The sequence below is a fragment of the Meles meles genome, chromosome 8, assembly GCF_922984935.1.
Source record: "Meles meles chromosome 8, mMelMel3.1 paternal haplotype, whole genome shotgun sequence".
NCBI classification, from domain to species: domain Eukaryota; kingdom Metazoa; phylum Chordata; class Mammalia; order Carnivora; family Mustelidae; genus Meles; species Meles meles.
In genome coordinates, this window is record NC_060073.1 from 103,843,563 (window position 1) to 103,862,379 (window position 18,817).

General features: G+C 38.8%; 1 protein-coding gene across 4 annotated transcripts in view; it reads right to left on the bottom strand.

The window, feature by feature from the left end:
• ARHGEF12 (Rho guanine nucleotide exchange factor 12) overlaps positions 1 to 16,281 on the bottom strand; it is a 139,428-nt gene extending 123,147 nt beyond the window's left edge. For 2 of the 4 annotated variants that reach the window (XM_046014698.1, XM_046014695.1), the window contains exon 1: positions 15,332 to 16,280. In XM_046014698.1, the coding sequence (XP_045870654.1) occupies positions 15,332 to 15,363 (32 nt within the window). In that variant the 5' untranslated portion in view covers positions 15,364 to 16,280. Of the gene's footprint in view, positions 1 to 15,331 lie in introns of all 4 variants that reach the window. The other 2 variants (XM_046014699.1, XM_046014697.1) reach the window with 2 other exon arrangements.
• Positions 16,282 to 18,817: the final 2,536 nt, after the last annotated feature.

An 18,817-nucleotide genomic window follows, 5' to 3' on the forward strand; every position in this document is an offset into this window, starting at 1 on the left:
CGTTATGAAAATTAAGTTAAATATGTATAAAATATTATTATATGTATAAAATATTACCTATTATATAACTTTTACTCAATAAATATATTCTGGATGGAGAGATTAATGGCTGGGTTACTACCTCTTAGGTAGGTAAAGAAACAGTGAGAAAGGTCAGAATAGAAGGTATCATCTTTGAAGTAACTTTTGCTAAGCCACTCTAAAGAAAAATGATAGATAATCTAGGGAGTCTACTGGGCATCTACTATGTGGTCAGGAAAGTGCAGGGAATGGCAAAAAGACTCAACTAGAAATAAATGACTGAGGAACAGGAGAGGTTCTAGATGGCATCAAATAGGAGAGATAAGAAGCCTGGTGATGACAACGAAGGAAAAGAGTAATGCAAAAGGGAATGAGGGAGAAGGAAGAGAAGGTAAGAAATAGAAAAACACAAAAATTTGAAAGTAGAATCCTTCCAAGCAATGACAAGATCTAAGATGTATTCATACTGATAAAGCTCCCAGGATAAATCATATGAAATTGCAAATATTGGACTGCTTTTGACTAATAAAATGGATTGGACCTTTTTTAAATAATAAAAGTTTGGGGATGACCCAGTCATATTCTATCTTTTGCCTTGAGTGCCTAAGACAATGTAGGAATCAAAAGACAATTTAGCAAAATAAAAAATTTTATTTCTATTAAAGAAATACAAATTTGTTCTTGATGTTCTCTGGAACACAATTTAGAAGCTGTTGCTGTAAATTATATAATAAGAAAGTAACCTTCTTTGGCTGAAACTTCTTATATTTGAATTTTATACTTTCTATTTGTGTTTGGATACTAACTTTATGAAAATGATAGGTACCCAAAACTATGTGCAGTAGCAAATACAATGAACCAAGAGTCAAAAGACCTAGATTAGAAAGCTGGCTTCAAAAATGTACTACCTGGGAAATACTGGACTAGTCAATGAATGTCTCTGAACATAAGTTTCTCCTCATCTGTAAAATGGAAATGCTAACTGCCCAGTGATGTTGTTATATGTATGAAACGTAATACCTATAATGCATTTAGAATGATGGTTGATAAACAGAAACTGTATGTTACTGTTAGGAAACAGTTGCAGAAGTATAATAAATGTGGATGTAAACTACTACTAGCATTACACAAATACATATAAGAAATTGGCAATAAATTGACCTGTAAGATGTGCCAAGACTGAAGTGAATTACACTCTTGTGTGATAACCTTCTCATTTTTAAATACAAATAATAATAATAATAATAAGGGTGGGCAAATATTTCTATAATAACCAGATTATGTATAGACTATGAATTGGTTGTTTATCTCCTTGTTATTTTTTCCAATCTGATTTTTTAACTTCAGCAACCCTTAGAAAATAACAGAACATACTCCAGACTAGTCATATTGAGAACAGTAAACTTTTCAAGCTGGATAAGCAAAGGTTTCCTTATTGCTAGCAGTGTGAGGAAGCAATGCTAGCTAAAATGAGATATGGTAAATATTTATGCAAAATTAACAGACCTTTACCCCACAGGGAGGCTGCAAGCATGGGAAAAAGCAGCTTCCCAGAACTGAGCATAGCGGATGTCTGTAGATCTCCCTAAGGGTTAGAAAAGTCTCCACATCCATAAGAATGCTTCAAAGGGCATTGCTTTTTTGCGTGCATCCCCTCTGTGGGTTTTAAACCTAGTAATAAAATTCTCAAATTGTAATTTCCTACTCTTTCTCTACCTAGAAGCAGTACTTATTCAATAAAAGATTTAGTTTGTAGGCTTCTTTTTAAAATCAACTATCTGCCTATCTCTCTTCTAGATTCTGAGGTTACTAAGAAAATGAAATATATATATATGTATATATATATATATATATATATATATATTTAAAAAGGATTAGGTTAGAAAATACACTTAAATATCTCTTAGGCAAATTTTCCTTCCAATGTTACGGCATAAAAAGTGGCTGAACTAAAATGATTCATGCCGTAGAATTTTAGTAACAACAAAAAAAGGCTTTACAGAGCAAAAAATGAAGAAAAAGTAACTTTTATGGCTCAGAAGATAAATCTAGAGCTTTTAAATAAAAGGGATATTTACATATTTCTTTAAGTGGTAAAAAAGATAAACTGAATGATAAAATATAAAGAGAAGATCATTACTATAACAAGAAGTCCTTAAAGAGAAAGTATTATCTCCGCTGCCACTTAACCAAACAAAGACTCTTGTTTAGGAAAAACTTAAACGTGATATACCTAAATCATTTATATTTCACAAAGGTCTGATCATCTAGCATTAAAATCATTCGTTTCTGCCTTTTCTTCCTGTTAGATACTCAGTATAACAATTCTTTAAGTCCCTCCTTACTACTCTGTGTGCCTACAATACAAAAACAAAACAAAACAAAACAATCTCACAAAACTTGTTTTAGATGGGCCTTAAACTTCTTAAAAGAACCTTAGAATAGTTATAATGGAAAATGATCTATAAGCAATGTATATTAGGCTTCAAAAGAGTCCAGTGTTTACAGATGTTGTGTATATTTAAAGCAATGAATAAGAAACCAAAACACAATGTAGCCATTCTTTAGAGGAAATGAGACAAAATCCCCCATGTCAGAAATCTGGAAAAGGGAGTAAGTAAATAGGTGATTAAAAATAGAAAGAACAAAATATAGTTATAAAATTATAATGTAAGACAACACTTTAATGGTGTTGTTGAAAGACAAAAATCTACTTTCTGAACTTTATCCAACTGATTCAAAAGATCAATTGACTGATCCAGATGAGCCAATTTACTCAGTATAGGCAAGCCTAAAACCAGAAGACCAAAAGAAAATGAACATTGGAATCATAATCCCAACTCTTCTACTTAGAAACCATGGGGAACTTATGCAAGTTAGTGAATGTCTTAAAGTCTCATTTTCCTCTGTTTTAACCTGAGAACAGTATTTCATTTATACAGCTAAAAGATTTAAAAAGATGGAGCATAGGAAGTTCCTGGGACAGTGACTAGCACTTAATATATACTCAATAAACATGAAATCCTTTTCTACATCCCGAATTTCTTTATAAGACTAAATTTCCTCTAACCTAAAATGTTACTTTTCGCCCAGTCATCTTTCCACCTTTCTGAAGTATAAAAAGCTAGTACAGCAAGTCATCAGGCTTGCTAAACTATTGTAGTTTCCAGGATCTTTGATCCAATCAGCATATTTACCACTGGAGGTACAAAGTATAGGCTTAACAGGTTGCCAGTACCTTCAAAGAAGTAGCTAATTAGTAGAGAGGTTCTCCTTCAAATAGTGACTAAAGCAATACCTAATAAAATGTGACGACTTCTATTCAAAAGCAATGAACACCTAAATCTTCTAAAATTTCAACTGAAAACATTGCCCTTTTCACTTTAGGTAACTTATCAAAATATAATTAAGCTGAAAAATAAAAAGGAAACATAATAGGATAGTATGTGATGAGATAGAACAATTTAATTTGGAAAATAAGATTAAATTTCATCATTGATAACTCCATACCACTATTTCCCCCAAATACACATGACTTCTCACCTTAATCTTCAGCATGAATCAATGGATATCAAACTTAGAGGTAAATTTCTTAATTGTTAAATATAAATCAACAGGTAGCAAGAGCTCAAAGTAACTTTACCAATACATGCAGAGCTGGCATTCCTTATTTACCAAATAAATGAATAAACAAATGACGTAATGATGTAAAGACAGAACTGGACAAATCCTGAGTAATCAAAGGCAGATTTGAACGTCACTTGCTAAGCCTTACCAATTCTTACCAATTCAGCAACTAGAAGGGTTACTGTTTCAGTCTGAATTGAAATAACTGTCTCTCTTTTGTCTATTCCTCACTTCCAATTGTATCTTAATTCTAAAAACAACCTATAATTTGAAATATAAAGGATAAGGAATACTATCACAGCAAGGAGAAAACACTGTCACAGTAGCAGCAGCAAATACATGTGAATTCAAAAATCATTTTACACACATAGATCAGATTTTAGGAAAGCCAAACTAATTTCAGAGATTTAAACAGTAACAGCTACTCTAACTTCTGACCTCTTCTGTTACAGGTACTTAAATACATTCTCACTTGACCTTCCCAACGGCTCTGCAAAGTAAGTACTGTTACCCTCATTTTTATAGAAGAGGAAACTAAACTGCTGTTCAGAGAGTTTGCCTGTGGTCTCCCAGATATAATAAGCAGAACAAGTCAGACACACTAAGCCCAGGAGGCTTTTTTCTATATCACCTTCAATCAGTTCTCTTCTATTGCTCTCTTTTACAAAACAAAACACATATATATATTTATATATATATATATACACACACATATATCTGCATATACTATATAAAAATATATATACACACATGTAAAAATATATATACACACATGTAAAATTAAGAGCTAAAATATCTTTTCCTTTAATAGCTACTTTTAATTTCTGCAAAGACTCAAAAAGAATTCTGCCAGTGAACTAAAAATTAATATAATTGCTAATATTTACTCATATAAAATTTTACTTAAGTCCTATTTTTGGAAAGAGAATTGTACCTTGTATCCTATTATGCAATAATTGCATGGGAGAAGCTTCCCTTTTTTTACTAGTCACATCCACGCAACACACCCAACTTACTTCTAAATGCTGTCTCAAGAATTCTGATCTTATAGAGCTTCTGGGTAAATACAGTAACTGGAAACCACAAACCTTTCCCCAATTTGTGCAACTAACAAATGCAACCAAAGTACAAATATGTTATTCTGACAAAGGTACCGACAAATTATCATCTCTGAAAATGAATGTTTTTCTATTGTGATAAAACAGAAAAATAACATGAACAATGGCCAAGTCCAAGAGTTATTCTCCATGGGAAAAAACTATTTACATTTTAAATAGACTATATTGTCCCAAGCAACCAAACCCAGAATGAGTTCAATGCCAAGAAAAACTCAAATTTAAATAAATATTGTATTTACAAGCCAATGATTTTACAAGCCAAGCATCTTCTACTGCAGTTACTACATGGATCCTGAAATGAGACTAACAAATAACTTCATTAAAGAAAAAAAGTCATTTGGATACCTAGAAAGACAATTTTAACCTAAGTGTCTCTAGGCACAGTGAAAGAAGCCCAACAAAAAAGCACAATTAGCTAGTAGTACTATACTAAATTAAACTACTTTCATCATATTATATATAATAATTTATTCACTAGTCTGTATAAATCCTCTTTGGTCATCTCACTGTCACCTGCCAATCTACAAACTGAAGAAGGGATTCTATCTCTTTAATTTGCTTCCCACTGTTAATTACATTAACACCCCTTCCCCGAAGAATTTCCTGAGGCTGATGATCTTAGACGCACAATGAAGAAATGACAAGTAAACTTATTGTATTATATTGCATGCTAATAACATCTATAAAGTCCTGACTCAAAATGGAGGCTTTAAGTCCCTCTTTAAGTCCATAACCTGAGGAGTGGCAAGCATCTTTAATTATTTCTAAACTAGACTCTCTTCCTTGTTTTCTTTTCCTTCCTTACTTTTAGATCATCTTAGCGATCTCCTTAAAGACTGATAGAGCCTTTCTCTGCACAGCAAACAGGATAGGTGAATATAAGATTTTTATAAATGGTTCTGATGTTTCTCCTTCAGAGTAAATAACATCACTGACTGGGAACTCCCAGAAGACTCAGAGCCATTAAAGGCTGGGATTCCTTTCAGTTGGCATCATTCCAACAGAGGCTCAGTGAGAAATGAAACCTCCTGCAAATCAAATCTGTTGCAATGTTATTTTTTCCAGGGGTTAATTACCTGCTTCTGCTACACACACACACACACACACACATTCTCTCTCTCTCTCTCACTCTCTCTCTCTCTCTCTCTGAAGTGGAAAAAAGGAGGTGCTGGGCAAACAGATGACATTCTGCTGTAAGCCTCCTCCAGGAATATTCAAAATGAAATCAAAACAGGTTTCTGGCTGTCAAATTCCAGATGCACTCCATGAACATCCTCTCCTACTTGATACCTGTCAGTCCCTAGTACCATTACCTCAAACTATTAGACAGTAAGAATTTACTAAAAGACTTTGCTTCAGAGGTACTTAGTGAAATATGTATGGTTGAAATATCCGGAAACTGCTTCAAAATAATCTGATAGAGAAGCAGGGCAAGGAAACAGATGGACCAAGACTGTCCATGCACTGATAATTACTGAAGCTAATGATGGGAACATGAAAGTTCTTCATACTATTCTCTGTACTTCTGTGTATATTTGAAATATTCCATTAAAAAAAACTTACACAGATTCAAAACAACCCATCTAACAAGCATTTATTAAGCATTCCTGTGGCAGACTATGTTACTATTCCTAATTTTTTACTCTCCCCTTCCCTTACTTAAAAGGATTATACACCCTTACCCATTATTATGTGACTTGCAGTGCCACCTGTGGGAGGAGTATTCATCCTTGGCACACTGACAATGAGCTTGACCATATGACTTGCTTTGGCCAATGACATGCGAATGATTCATGTACACCACAACTGAGAAGTCTTAAGAGCCCCTGCATGTTTGCTTTAGTTTTCCTGCTCTTTCCCTCCGCCATGTAAATGACGTATCAGAGACAGGGGCCGCTCCTTCAGCCAGGGTTCCAAAAAGGCCGCCAATCCACAGCTGACAAGGTGCAATGTAAGCAAGCAATGAACCAGTGTTGTAAGCCACAGAAATTTGAAGCTGTTGTTATGGCAGCACAACCTAGCAGAAACTGATAGATATACCTACTATGGGGTAGATACAAAGAATATGAAAATGACAGGCTGCTATATCTGTAAGCGCGTTTTGGAAGACACACAAAAAAACTTAATGGTGGTTACCTCTGAGGACAGTATGAGAAGTGGTAGGTGTACAGGGATAGAGGTAAGATCAGAGGAAAACTTGATCATTACCATTATGTATCACCTGAATTTTCTTGTAGATTTTATTTATTTATTTATTTACTTTTTAAGATTTTATTTATTTATTTATTTGACAGAGAGAGAGACAGATCACAGGTAGGCAGGGAGGCAGACAGAGAGAGGAGGAAGCAGGCTCTCCGAGGAGCAGAGAGCCAGATGTGGGGCTGGATCCCAGGACCCGGGGATCATGACCTGAGCCGAAGGAGAAGCTTTAACCCACTGAGCCACCCAGGCGCCCCATTCTTGTAGATTTTTTTAACCTGAACAACATTGTCTGAGTAGTTGAATAATTTGGGCTATCTTCCTTATGCTTTTTAATATTAAAAAAGGAATAAAAATACAATAAAGCAAACAGTAATTACTTAAAAATGACTAAGAACTATCATCCTACCCTTGAGAAACTCAAAACTTAGTTGACAGTGTTTAAAGAAAGACTCTTCCCAAAAAATAGTCATTGTTAATCTTTTAGTGGCAAAGGCTACACATGCAAAGCAAAAAAAAAAAAAAAAAAAAATTTCAGAATTATGACATGTGCAATTTGATCAGTTTGTTCATCTTAAGATTACAGCAAAGCCAATAAAAGGTTTTGTGTATGGGTGGTACAACCACAGATCTCAAAGGAATTTCTCTAAATTCTATTATTTCAGTATGCCAGTTAAACTAGCGAGGAAGCATGCTTGAAACATTAAGTTTTGTGAAAAAGCCTTAACCAGTACTGTAGACTAGGTATCTACTCCATTAAGTTCACCCATGTAGGGTAAAATTATAAAGTTAGAAGGAAAGAAAAAAGAGGGGAAAAAGCCTAACCATGACTCTTACAGTGATTAAACAACACTTGAATAGTTACAGAAGTCAAGGTCCACAGAGCAACACTTTATTCCATGAACATGTTTTTCCTTAAATTTGAGCAATATCTGGACATAGCAGTAACTTACAAACATGATTAGGAACATGTCTGCACTACTCATCTTAGGATCTCAAAGCACTTCACAAACATTAATTTAACCCTCATATCACCCGAGAGGTAGATATTATACATTATAACCATCTATCCTGGCACTACAAAATATTTAAATACCCCTTCAGCAGTACTTGCTCTGAGAAGGTCTTGCCCAAACAGCCAATAAAACAGGAAATAAGCTGACGGTGCATGTGCCACCAACAATCTCTGAAAAGATCAGACCTTCACCCACAAGAACCACTTCCTCTGAGTAAACCACAGAGACTGTACAGGGCAAACCACATCATACCAGCTTGCGTCTGGAACACAGGCAGATAACCCATCTAAAATCTATGGAAGGGGATGTCTAAGCCCCTTCATGAGATTTCCTATATGTACTTAAGTATGGATATCATCCTCAACTTATGACAGCCTTATGTCCCAATAAACCCACTGTAAGTTGAAAATATCGTTAAGTTGAAAATGCATTTAGTACACCTAACCTACTGAACATCATAGCTGAGCCTCGCCTGAGACGTGTGCAGAACACTCACCTTAGCCTACAGGTGGGCAAAATCATCTAACACAAAACCTATTTCATAATAAAGTGTTGAATATCTCATGTAATTTATTGAATACTGCACTGAAAGTAAAAAAACAGATTATACAGGTAACAGAATGATTTTAAGTATATTGGTTGTTTACCCTCATGATCATATGGCTTGAGAGCAGTGGGCTTGCTGCCACTAAGCAGCGTCAAGACAGTGTGCTGTAGTGCATGCCACCAGCCCAGAAAAATGTCAAAATTCAAAATTCTAAGTGCAGTTTCTACTGAATGCATATTGTCACTGCATTATCTTAAAGTCAAACCACTGCAAGTTGGGAATGTTCTGTATTTTGGACTTGTTATTCTTCTAGACGAGATATAGCCAATTTCTGCATTACATGATCAATTTCACAAATGACTTCTTCAGATGCTGATGAAATCTTCAGTTTTTCAACAATATATGTAAAATCTACATTTCTGAATCCAAAGAAGATCTACAAAATCCTCTTTGATCTCTTGAGGATGTGAACCTAAAATGAGCATTTAAATGAAATATTTGACCAAAACTGTAGTCTCAGAGCAGTATCTTTAAATGACTACAATGGGCGTTATAACATTAAAGAAAAAGCAGTGTAACAAGTGGCTAATTAGTTGTAAGCATTCACTAAACCAGGTTTTCTTACATTCCTTTGTGAATTTCTTCGTGAATTGTTACTCATAGTCCCAAGACAGGAAATCTAATTTTTCGTTGGCCATTAGACTTGCTTGCCTTTCAACACCGGGAAGCCACCCAGGCCTATCATGTGACTATGATCTCAAAAACCAGGATTCAGCATTTGAATTAGTAAAAGATCCTGTTTTGGTATGAATCTAAACTGTCAGCTGCATTGGTGCAGGCTAATTCAATAAGGTAACCTTAGTGTATTTCTTCTTCTACTGAAAGTCAACAATGTACGCTTATGCAATTTAGGCAAAGCCTCTGACCTTCAGACCATCATATGTTACCTCCATTGAATCAAAAAGATAAAAATTATTCTAAGTCACTAGCTTCATAAGGTTCTCTTGGGAGTTAGAAGCTGCCTCACAAAATCCTTCATATACGGCTATCTTGGTATTCTACATATTCCAAGTTGAAAAATGCCCTAACTTTGGCATGTTTCTAAAGTCCTAAAGTTTGAGGAAACAAAATTGCTAGCAAAATACAAAAGAACAAAGACATCTATTTAAGTAATTTTAAACTAAGTTACTATCAATGAAAAAGATCAAAATATTGAAGAGCTCTATATCCTATGTACTTTATAATTTAAATATGCACTTTTTCCTTCTTTTATGGTCTCTAATCATTAGTAATAGTTCTTATAAACACAGTGGCAAAAAGGTAAAACAAAAGTGAATTAAAATGAACTTCAGAATCTCTTTAGCCTTAATCTTGGGCTATGCCTAGAGAAAACTAGCCCCTCTGATTACATTAAACTGAAGTTGGAACTTGCTGCTCTAGAATATGGGTAAAAATAAAATACAGAATACTACATTTTGTTCTAGGAGTACATCTAAGGAAAAAAATAATTTTGCACTAGGAGACCAATTGGGGAAAAGCTAATAAGACTTTAAGAGTGACAGGATGATTTTTCGACAACAAATCAACAGAACATACAACTTGGCTAAGCAAAGAATAGGGTGGGGGTAGGGAAAGGGTGCTGGTTAAGTGTCTGAACCATTTAGAGTTGTATAAACACAAAATGGGACGACAGCATTATTTAGCCTGCTACAGCAAGTATATACTTGTAACAGGACAAATTAAAAGTTTGAGCTAAAGATCAAGAAAAACTTCCCGACTACTAGATCTACCAGACTGTTGTTCAGTCTCGTGAGGAAATGACCAGAGCTTGATCCTCTAGAATAGACAACGTATTAGAAAACATCCTATAAGAGAAAAATCTGACTCTAACTTGGCCAGATTGGAAAATTATTAAAGGAAAGTAGGACAGAAAAAAAAAATACACAGAGAAAGACAATAATTACAAGAAAAGAGTGGGGGACTTGAGAGTCAGAAAATCTAGGTTAAAATCATGGGTCTCTCCTTTCCAGTTTTATCATCTTGACTTAAACTGCATGAGTTGCCTAAATGTAAATAATGATCTGCCCATGGGGAGTCAGAACACTGTAAATGTTTAAGAATTACACTACAATAAGATACTCTTACATACGCCAGAGCGTTTTACTCAAAAAGAAACAAAATATTTATAATTTTGCTCATTTTAAACTTTCGGTTCAAATGCCACTATTTTGAGGACTCTTCAGTTATTAAAAGGGAAAAGAGAAGGTCTTCAAATGAAACTTTAAAACATTATCAAATTTTAACAAATGAGACTAAAAGAAGTTATGCTCCAGCAATCTGTTCCTGAAAATGTGACATTCCTATTTCTAAGAGATAAGCAATTACATGATAAGAAACATTTCTCATAATTTTGTCAGATGACCAGGATGTAAGAGTCTCTCCAATGACCTCTAGAAAACCATTAAAATATCCTGCTTTCTTTGACCTGTATCAGTTTAGTAGGCAATTCATACCCATTTCCAGATGGCTTTCAGAAGAGGATACCACATATGTCTACTCAAAGATTTTCTGTTTTCTCTGGAATCATAATGCTCCACAGAAAAAGGTGTAAAATCCACCATTTATGGGTTTCATCAATGTCTGCCTCAAATATCACTTTAATTTTAAACTGAAAATGCAAACAGTTAAAATTTATAATAAATAAAATGTATTTACAGTAATACAGATAAATATATAAGAATAAATGTATAAATGAAGTAGATAAAAAGAATAAATGTATAATAAATATAATGTATAATAAATAAAATGTATTAACTCAATGTTATCCACCACATTTTAACGAGATACCACCAATGTGTTAAGCAGCATTACCAGGTTACCGTATTTTTGCAATGATTCAGATAGATTCTTTTGTCACCTCACCAAATACATATGAATATCTTATAAATGTGCCATTAATCAGGAAGAGTGTAGCTCTGCACTTTTTTAAAAGGTTACTCTACATGTTGACTCATGTAAACGTGTACAAGTAAATGTACTATCGCATGTCTATATGAATCAGGATTTTATACTGCACTGGAAGAACATTAAACCGAAATAAAGCTAGCACTATGATCCTGGTCCCTAATCTCAATTTTGTATTTATCAAATGACTGACTTTACAAGTAAACGGTACAAATAACTTGAGCCTGCAGATGACTCAGGCAACCCTGAAATAGCACACATACAGGAGTCATTTTTTTTTTTTTTTTCATCAAAAGCATTACATGGCAATGATGGCAGAAAAGGTAACCTGGATGAAAATGTCAATTACTGTGTATATGCATATATACACAGTAATATATATGCATAAAGTCACAGCTTTACACTCACCAGAAGTTTGCTTAAATTAAACAAGTGTACATGTGAACTCAGTACTAAGAAAATGCCAACATATCAAAAACCTTTATCTACCATACAAAACAATAAAATCCCTAAGTCCTAGACCAAAGATCCATTTACTGTTATAACAAAATCCCACCTGTATCGTCCCTGAAAATTCACTTTTCTAAAATCTAGTCTGAAATCATTTAGGGAATCCACTGAAAGAGCATTCTCCCTTCTCTATCTCTCAGAAGAAATTCCAAGTACCACAAGACCCCTAAATTTTCAGGGACAGAGATAAGCGTCTAAGAGGACTGCAAACAATTAGGATATATTTTAAGACTAAATACACAATCAATGCAAACTGAAGAAGAGCAATCAGATATTTCTACCACTTTATGAGGGCTGATTCTAAAAGTGGAAAACTATATGTCTCACAGAAGTTACAAAGCAAGACACTAGATGGTATTCATAAGCTGCTTAGATTTAAAAAAAAAACCCACTATTCAGATACACTACATAAAAACAGTAGCTACCCTGCATATAGTTTGGATTTTAAATTGATGACTACACCTTTTAAAAAGGGGGGAGAGAGTGAGGGATCTGGAGAGTAGAAGATGGAGGAGGAAGAGAAGGGAGTAAATGAATGTGTTAATTTAACTGTAAAATAATAACAGGATATAACAGAGTTCTGAGTATCCACAGTGACCAATCAGAGCCTAAACATAGCTGAATTCCATCCCAGCCCCAGCACGTCCCTAACACAAGAATAAAACCCTTCTTATCTTGTTCAGCCATGTGTCGCCTGCCACAAACTGCAAAACAGAACAACGCCCAAAACCAGCTAGTCTGATTTCAAATGAGGACAGACAGACTCTGTAGTCAGAAGCACCACAATGAAAGAACTCTAACTCACACAGCTGGCCTGGTGGGTCTGCACACTCTACAAACAAAGCCATACCACATACAGTACTTCAAACTTGAAAGGATCTTTAAAAAGCTACACTGGCACTGTTAATTTGCCAATAGCTCTAGTATCAGCAAAATACACCTACAGTACACTGGAATTAGACCGTGAGAAAAGAGGATGAGGTAGACAGAGCTGAGAAGAAGCTAAGAACTACTGTATACTCGTAACTTGGTTAACGTACTGGAAAAAAAATAACACTATACCACGGCTTCCAGATTTCACCCCAACATATATTCAAATCAGGGACAATTACTCTTCCAATGAGCAAATGGATGCTTGATATTTGCAGAGTTATACGTGTTTAAAGAAAATGTAACAGTCACCCAAGAATAATCTTGTTTTAAAAAAAAACTAGTACAAATTCCTAAGATACAGGTATCCATACTCTCTTGGCAATGCATATTAAATTAAGTGGCTTCTGAAGTTTTGTTTTTTTTTTTTTCAGTTTAGAAAAGTACGAGAGATCAGCCAACACCTGAACTAATTCAAGGATATCAATACTCAAACCAATTTGCAGATTCATTTTACACTTAGAATACTTGTCTTTTAATCCTTTGTGCCTAGCACAGAGCCTGGCAAAGAACAGACATTCACTGATGGCATGTTTATTGCATATTTATATCTCATCTAACTTATTAAAAAATTCCAAATCCCAAGATTTTATTTCCAAGATACTAAAAAAAAGGAAGCAAATCTCTGAGAAGCAGAAAGGAAGAAGATTATTATGTGGGAGCTATCAGGTGATTTTCATGGGAAATAAGCTGGTGACCCCAGGTTTTGTTTCTACAAAATTAAGCACCCCTAGTATCACAATAAAAACTATCAATATTACATTAGATCCTAATAAGACTTCTTGTCTAAAGGCTCAACACAGAGGGCTAGAACTGAATGAACCAGGAAAATAAAAACAATTACCCACACACCCATTACAGTGACTTCTCAGTAGCAAAAAACCCTGAAAGGAAAAGCAATAGGGATAACCCAAAGAAGTGCTTAGGATAAGCACTGTTGCTCCTTGGGTACAATCAGAAAAGTTGAAAACTAAAATGCATTTTAAAAAATATACTAGGAGGGGCCCCTGGGTGGCTCAGTAGGTTAGGCAGGGGCCTTCCGCTCAGGTCATGATCCCAGGGTCCTAGGATAGAGCCCCGCATCCGGTGCTCTGCTCAGCAGGGAGTCTGCTTCCCCTGCTCCCTCTGCCTGCTTCTCTGCCTACTTGTGCTCTGTCAAATAAATAAGATAAAAAATGCACAAAGAATATAGTTTAAATATTTAATGGAATCTTTTAGGTGAACATTCACGTGATACGGCAAAGCATCAACAGGAAGAGGAAGTTCTGTTTCTGGAGTAGCTGTTATGGTATGATAATGGAATTTGGCCCTTTTAAAATCAACAAATGACTCTGATGATTTGGTGAAACTCCTATTAGGAAATTCAACTATTTTCTGCAGAAGCACTATTGTTGCACTCTTCATCAAAGTGCTTTCTTTGGCCCCCTCATTCAGTTATTTGATCTCTAAAAAAAAAAAAAAAATGATGTAATAGTTTGAATACTGACTTAAAAAAAAAGGTTGACTGAAATTTGGAACCAGCATACAATGTCATAATGATACTGAGAAATAAAACACAGTAAAGGAATTTACTGTTTAAGCTAATATTCCAAAGAATAACCCTTAAGAGTAAAGAAGCTCCATTTAAACCCCATAATCTAGCTCAACTCACCAACCACCAGGAAACATAGATAAGCAGTAGAAAGGACTCACAGAACTCAACAAATCCACCTGCCATGCTACCATGTACCATCTAATTCGCTTAGGGTTTGTATCTCTTTGATGCAAATGCTTCTGGAAGATGAAATACTAAAAATGCAGCAATTAAAATCAAGCCCCATGACTTTCCCTCCCCCTTTTTAGATCCAGCAAGAGCCTGTGATTTACTAGTAATTTCAACATTCTGGAAAATCATTAGATAATAAACACTACGCAGCTCAATATTCAAAGAAGATCAAGTTCAAAAATCATCATGTAGTGGCCTCAGAATGAAGTTCACAAGCAGCAATTCCTAAAATCTAACAGTGTCTAGAGAATTACAGAGCAGGAGGAAAACCGATGATGCACCAATACCCCAGCCGGCTTCGGGCACTGACCTTCACCCAAAATGACCTTTCTCTGGTTCCAAGATAAGTACAGAATCCCAATGCCCGCTACAGACAGAAAAACCACAATCATGGCTTTACCTACCCCTTCGCTGAGAATCTGGAGAAAAGTTTCTCTCCAGAAAAAAGCTACATTTCCAAATTCAATCAACTGGGTAACTTGGCAGCAACCCCAGACTAATTGCAGAGCTCCCAAACAACCCTCTCTCCTCAGCCTGTCAACTTCACTGGTCAAAGGCAATTGGCAATCACTGACTCTCTGCTAGGTCAGGCCGAATCCAGGGAAGCTAAGCGCAAGGGGAGCTTCATACCAACCTGTCGGTGATAGTAGACTGTGTGCCACTCATTGGGGCCCTTGGCGAGAGGTCCTCCTTTTATCCAACTTGCATTTTACAGTAACACCTCCACCCCACCCCCAGTGCTCTGGGATCAGGCCCGACTCCGTAAGGGACACAAAAGTCCAACTCAAAACTCCATTCAGTCATCTAGAACGTCCCACTGGAAGAGGTGACGGAAAGGGGATGTAGGTCGGAGCAAAACAGGTTATCTCCCAAAACAAACCGAGGAAGTCTGCCAGAAGGCGAGTTCGAGAGCTAGAGCTCAATCCTCGGGAAGGCACAAGGAGAAAACTTCGTCACGGAGGGAAGTCGGCGAGCCGCCGGGGAAGGGGCCCGGGAATCTCTCCGGGGCTGGGGCGGGATCAGCTCGGGGCTGGGGTGTCGGCTCCTCCTCCGGAGTCTCGGGGGCCTGCGAGTCCCCGCCGCCGCGGGGCCGGCCGCTCTGCTCTCCGCTCTCTATCTGGGGCTGCCGGCCGCTCGTGGCCGCAGCCTCGGCCGCGTCTCGGGCCGTCCCGCGCCAGGCTCGCGAGGCTCCATGTCCCCGGGCCGGGGGACCCCTCTCGTCTTCCTCGCCGCCCCCACCAGGCTCTGGGCACTGGGACGACCGCGGGCGCCGGGAGAGGGAGTCCCGCAGCCAGAGGTGACAGGAACCTGGTCTCTCAGCGCCGCGGGCTGCTCCCCATCCCTGGGAGGCCCGGACTCTTCCGCAGTCGGCACGGGCGGCGGCGGCTCCTCCCCGACGCGCCGGTAGGCGGCCGTTCCCGCGAGGGGCGGGAGGTTCCCGTGCGGCCCGGCCTCTAAGCACCGGCCCCGAAGGTCGGCGGCAGGGGCGGCAACGCGGCGGCGGCGACCACTCGGAGCGCGGGGCCCGGCTCGCCGGGTCCTGGGGCCCTCGCGGGAACGCGCGCGGCGGGCGGAGGAGGCAGCCGGCGGTGGGGGCCGCGCGACGACCGCAGGCGCGCGCACGGGTTCCGGTTCCGGTTCTGTCCTCCCGGCCCCGGCCGCGTCCAGCGCGAGCTCGCGCTTCCCCTCCCCCGCCGACTTTTTTTTGGCCTCCTCCCCTCTGACTTCGGGAAGCCGCCTCACCCGGGATCCCTCCGCGACGCGCAGGGCCGCCCCGCCGCCCTCGCCGCCCTCGCCGCCCGGCCGTCCTCGTCTCCCCCGCGCTTCCCCGCGCGCCACGGCCGCGCGGACGCCTCCGCCGGAGTCCTGTTTGGGGGAGCGAAAAAGTAGTTCTGCGGGGCGGGGGGAGGGGGGAACCGGCCCACCCCGGGAGTCCCACCCACCCAGCGTCGGCCCCTGGGCCCGGTGAGCGCCCAAGAGCTGTGCTTTGGAGTGTGGCTTGTACCAGCTGGGCTTACCCCCGGACACCGCCAAAGAGCACTCTCCCGGACGGGAGGCGTCGGGGATGAGAGGCTCTTTGGGAATTATCCGCACCACCCCCACCCCCTGCCCTGGAAACGTTTATTCCTTAATGGAATGTGCTTGTTCTTATTTTCTGATAACACATAAAGACCGCTTGTGACTGATGGAAGCGAAGAGCTCAGGTCCAGGTGCCGGGACACCGTCCCTAACTCAGCATACCCCAGCAAAGAGAGGGTTTGGCCTTGGACGCTCACCTGGGCACCTGCTGGCCTCGTCCCGGGGCAGGGGACGCCGCGCACCAGTCCTGGCTGCCGGTGGTGGGGTGGAGGGGAGTTAGAGGAGGGAGCTGTGTGGGGCTGGGGGTGGGGGGACGGCGGGGGAGAGAGTTTGGGAATTGGAGCCAGGATTTCTTGGTATAATAATATTGCTTTGAGGCTGCTTCTGCCTTGGCAAAATGAAATGTATGATTTCCAAATGGAGAAAGCATGGTGCTTTCCACAGCGACTTCACAAGCTTGCTGTGGGGAGAAATAGGAGCAGCAAGTTAAGTGTATTTATCCAGTAGAAAGCAAAGCAGTTCTCTGAAGAGTTCCCATATTTTCTTTTTCTTTCTTTCTTTTTTTTTTTTTTTTCTCCCTACCGGGTACGTTTAGATATCCATCTAGTTTTACGGTTGCATAATTCCATAGTGTAGCAATTTAAGTACCGCATGCAAAAAGTTCAGTTCTGCCTGCCAGTGTCAAAAGTGGCTGTCCCTTTACCTGTTTTCAGACTTAATGGGTTTAAACCTGTATTGGTAAGTGAGGGTTCTCAGCCTTTTTGTGGAAATCAAGAGTTAAAGCAAATTTAATAAACAGTGGTTGCGGAGAGGGGAAACAGTTACCTCTGAACAATGCTGTTTCTAAAAGTCAACCTGTAACAGTTCATGAAAAGATCATTATCCCTGAATAGATGCATGAGCTAAGGCTGACGTTAGGACGGGGTAAAAAAAAAAGGAAAAGATAAACAGAGGCCAAAGATGACTCTTTATTGCTTGATTTTTTTTTTTTTTAAGTTCAGGGCACAGCCAGCTAATTTTGTAATGTTTATTTTGGGAAAGAATAGCAGCAGATTAACGTTCCAAACCACTTTCCTAATGATCAGACCAGGATATATCGCCACCTGCTGGTGTACCCTAGCATAATTCTACCCCAGAACTGAAATTGCGTATTTTTTGCGTATTAACTGAAAATAGCTCCATCCAGCCACATAAAATGACCAAAATGCAAACTTTATCCCCAAACGTATATCTTCCTTAAACATACTAAATCCTTTTGCCAGATTCTAATAATTTACAGGGTAGGTATGAAATTAATTGGACCCAATGAGTCATCAAATCATGCCTTTAAAAAAATGAGTTCTCTTCCCTTCCAGAACGCCTCACTACTTGAGCTTCAGGAATAAAACAAACTGGGAAAATTTCCTAATTCACCTTCTCTTCCTTGCATACAAAACCTCTTGGCAGGCTGCTTTCAAGATCTTTCCAAACTTAAACAGACCCAAAGTTCTAGCTGTGAGCAAAGAAGGCATTTGCTGTGGGAAAGCTTCAGAAGATGGTAAGCAAAGGATTTAATTAAGCCAGTGGTTATTCATTCCAGAACTATTTTTTTCAGTGATGAAAATCTCTTTAAGAGTAAAAACATCCCTGAAAGGCTCCTTAGAGCTCTTGGTAGCTCTAGACTCATAAAGGCTATATGTGAAGAATGCCTTCAGGAGAGTCACACCAATCTAGGGAGAACACAGTGCCCACGGTCATTAGTCGCTTAACCTAAAAAAAATAACACTGGTGACACAATCCATGGTGCATGCTTTGAGGTTACCTCTCCCGGGGGGGGGGGGGGCAGGGTGGTTATTCTAAACCATATCTTCATCCGTTCTTCTTCAACATTTATTGAGCACCTACTGTACATCTAACACTGTTCTAGGCATTCTAAACACAGTTCTGAAGAGAGCTGAGGACCTTGTCTTCATGAAGCCTATTCAACATCATTTTCAAGGCAATGCTCAGCGGTGCCTGAGCATCCAACTCTTGGTTTTGGCTCAGGTCATGACCTCAAGGT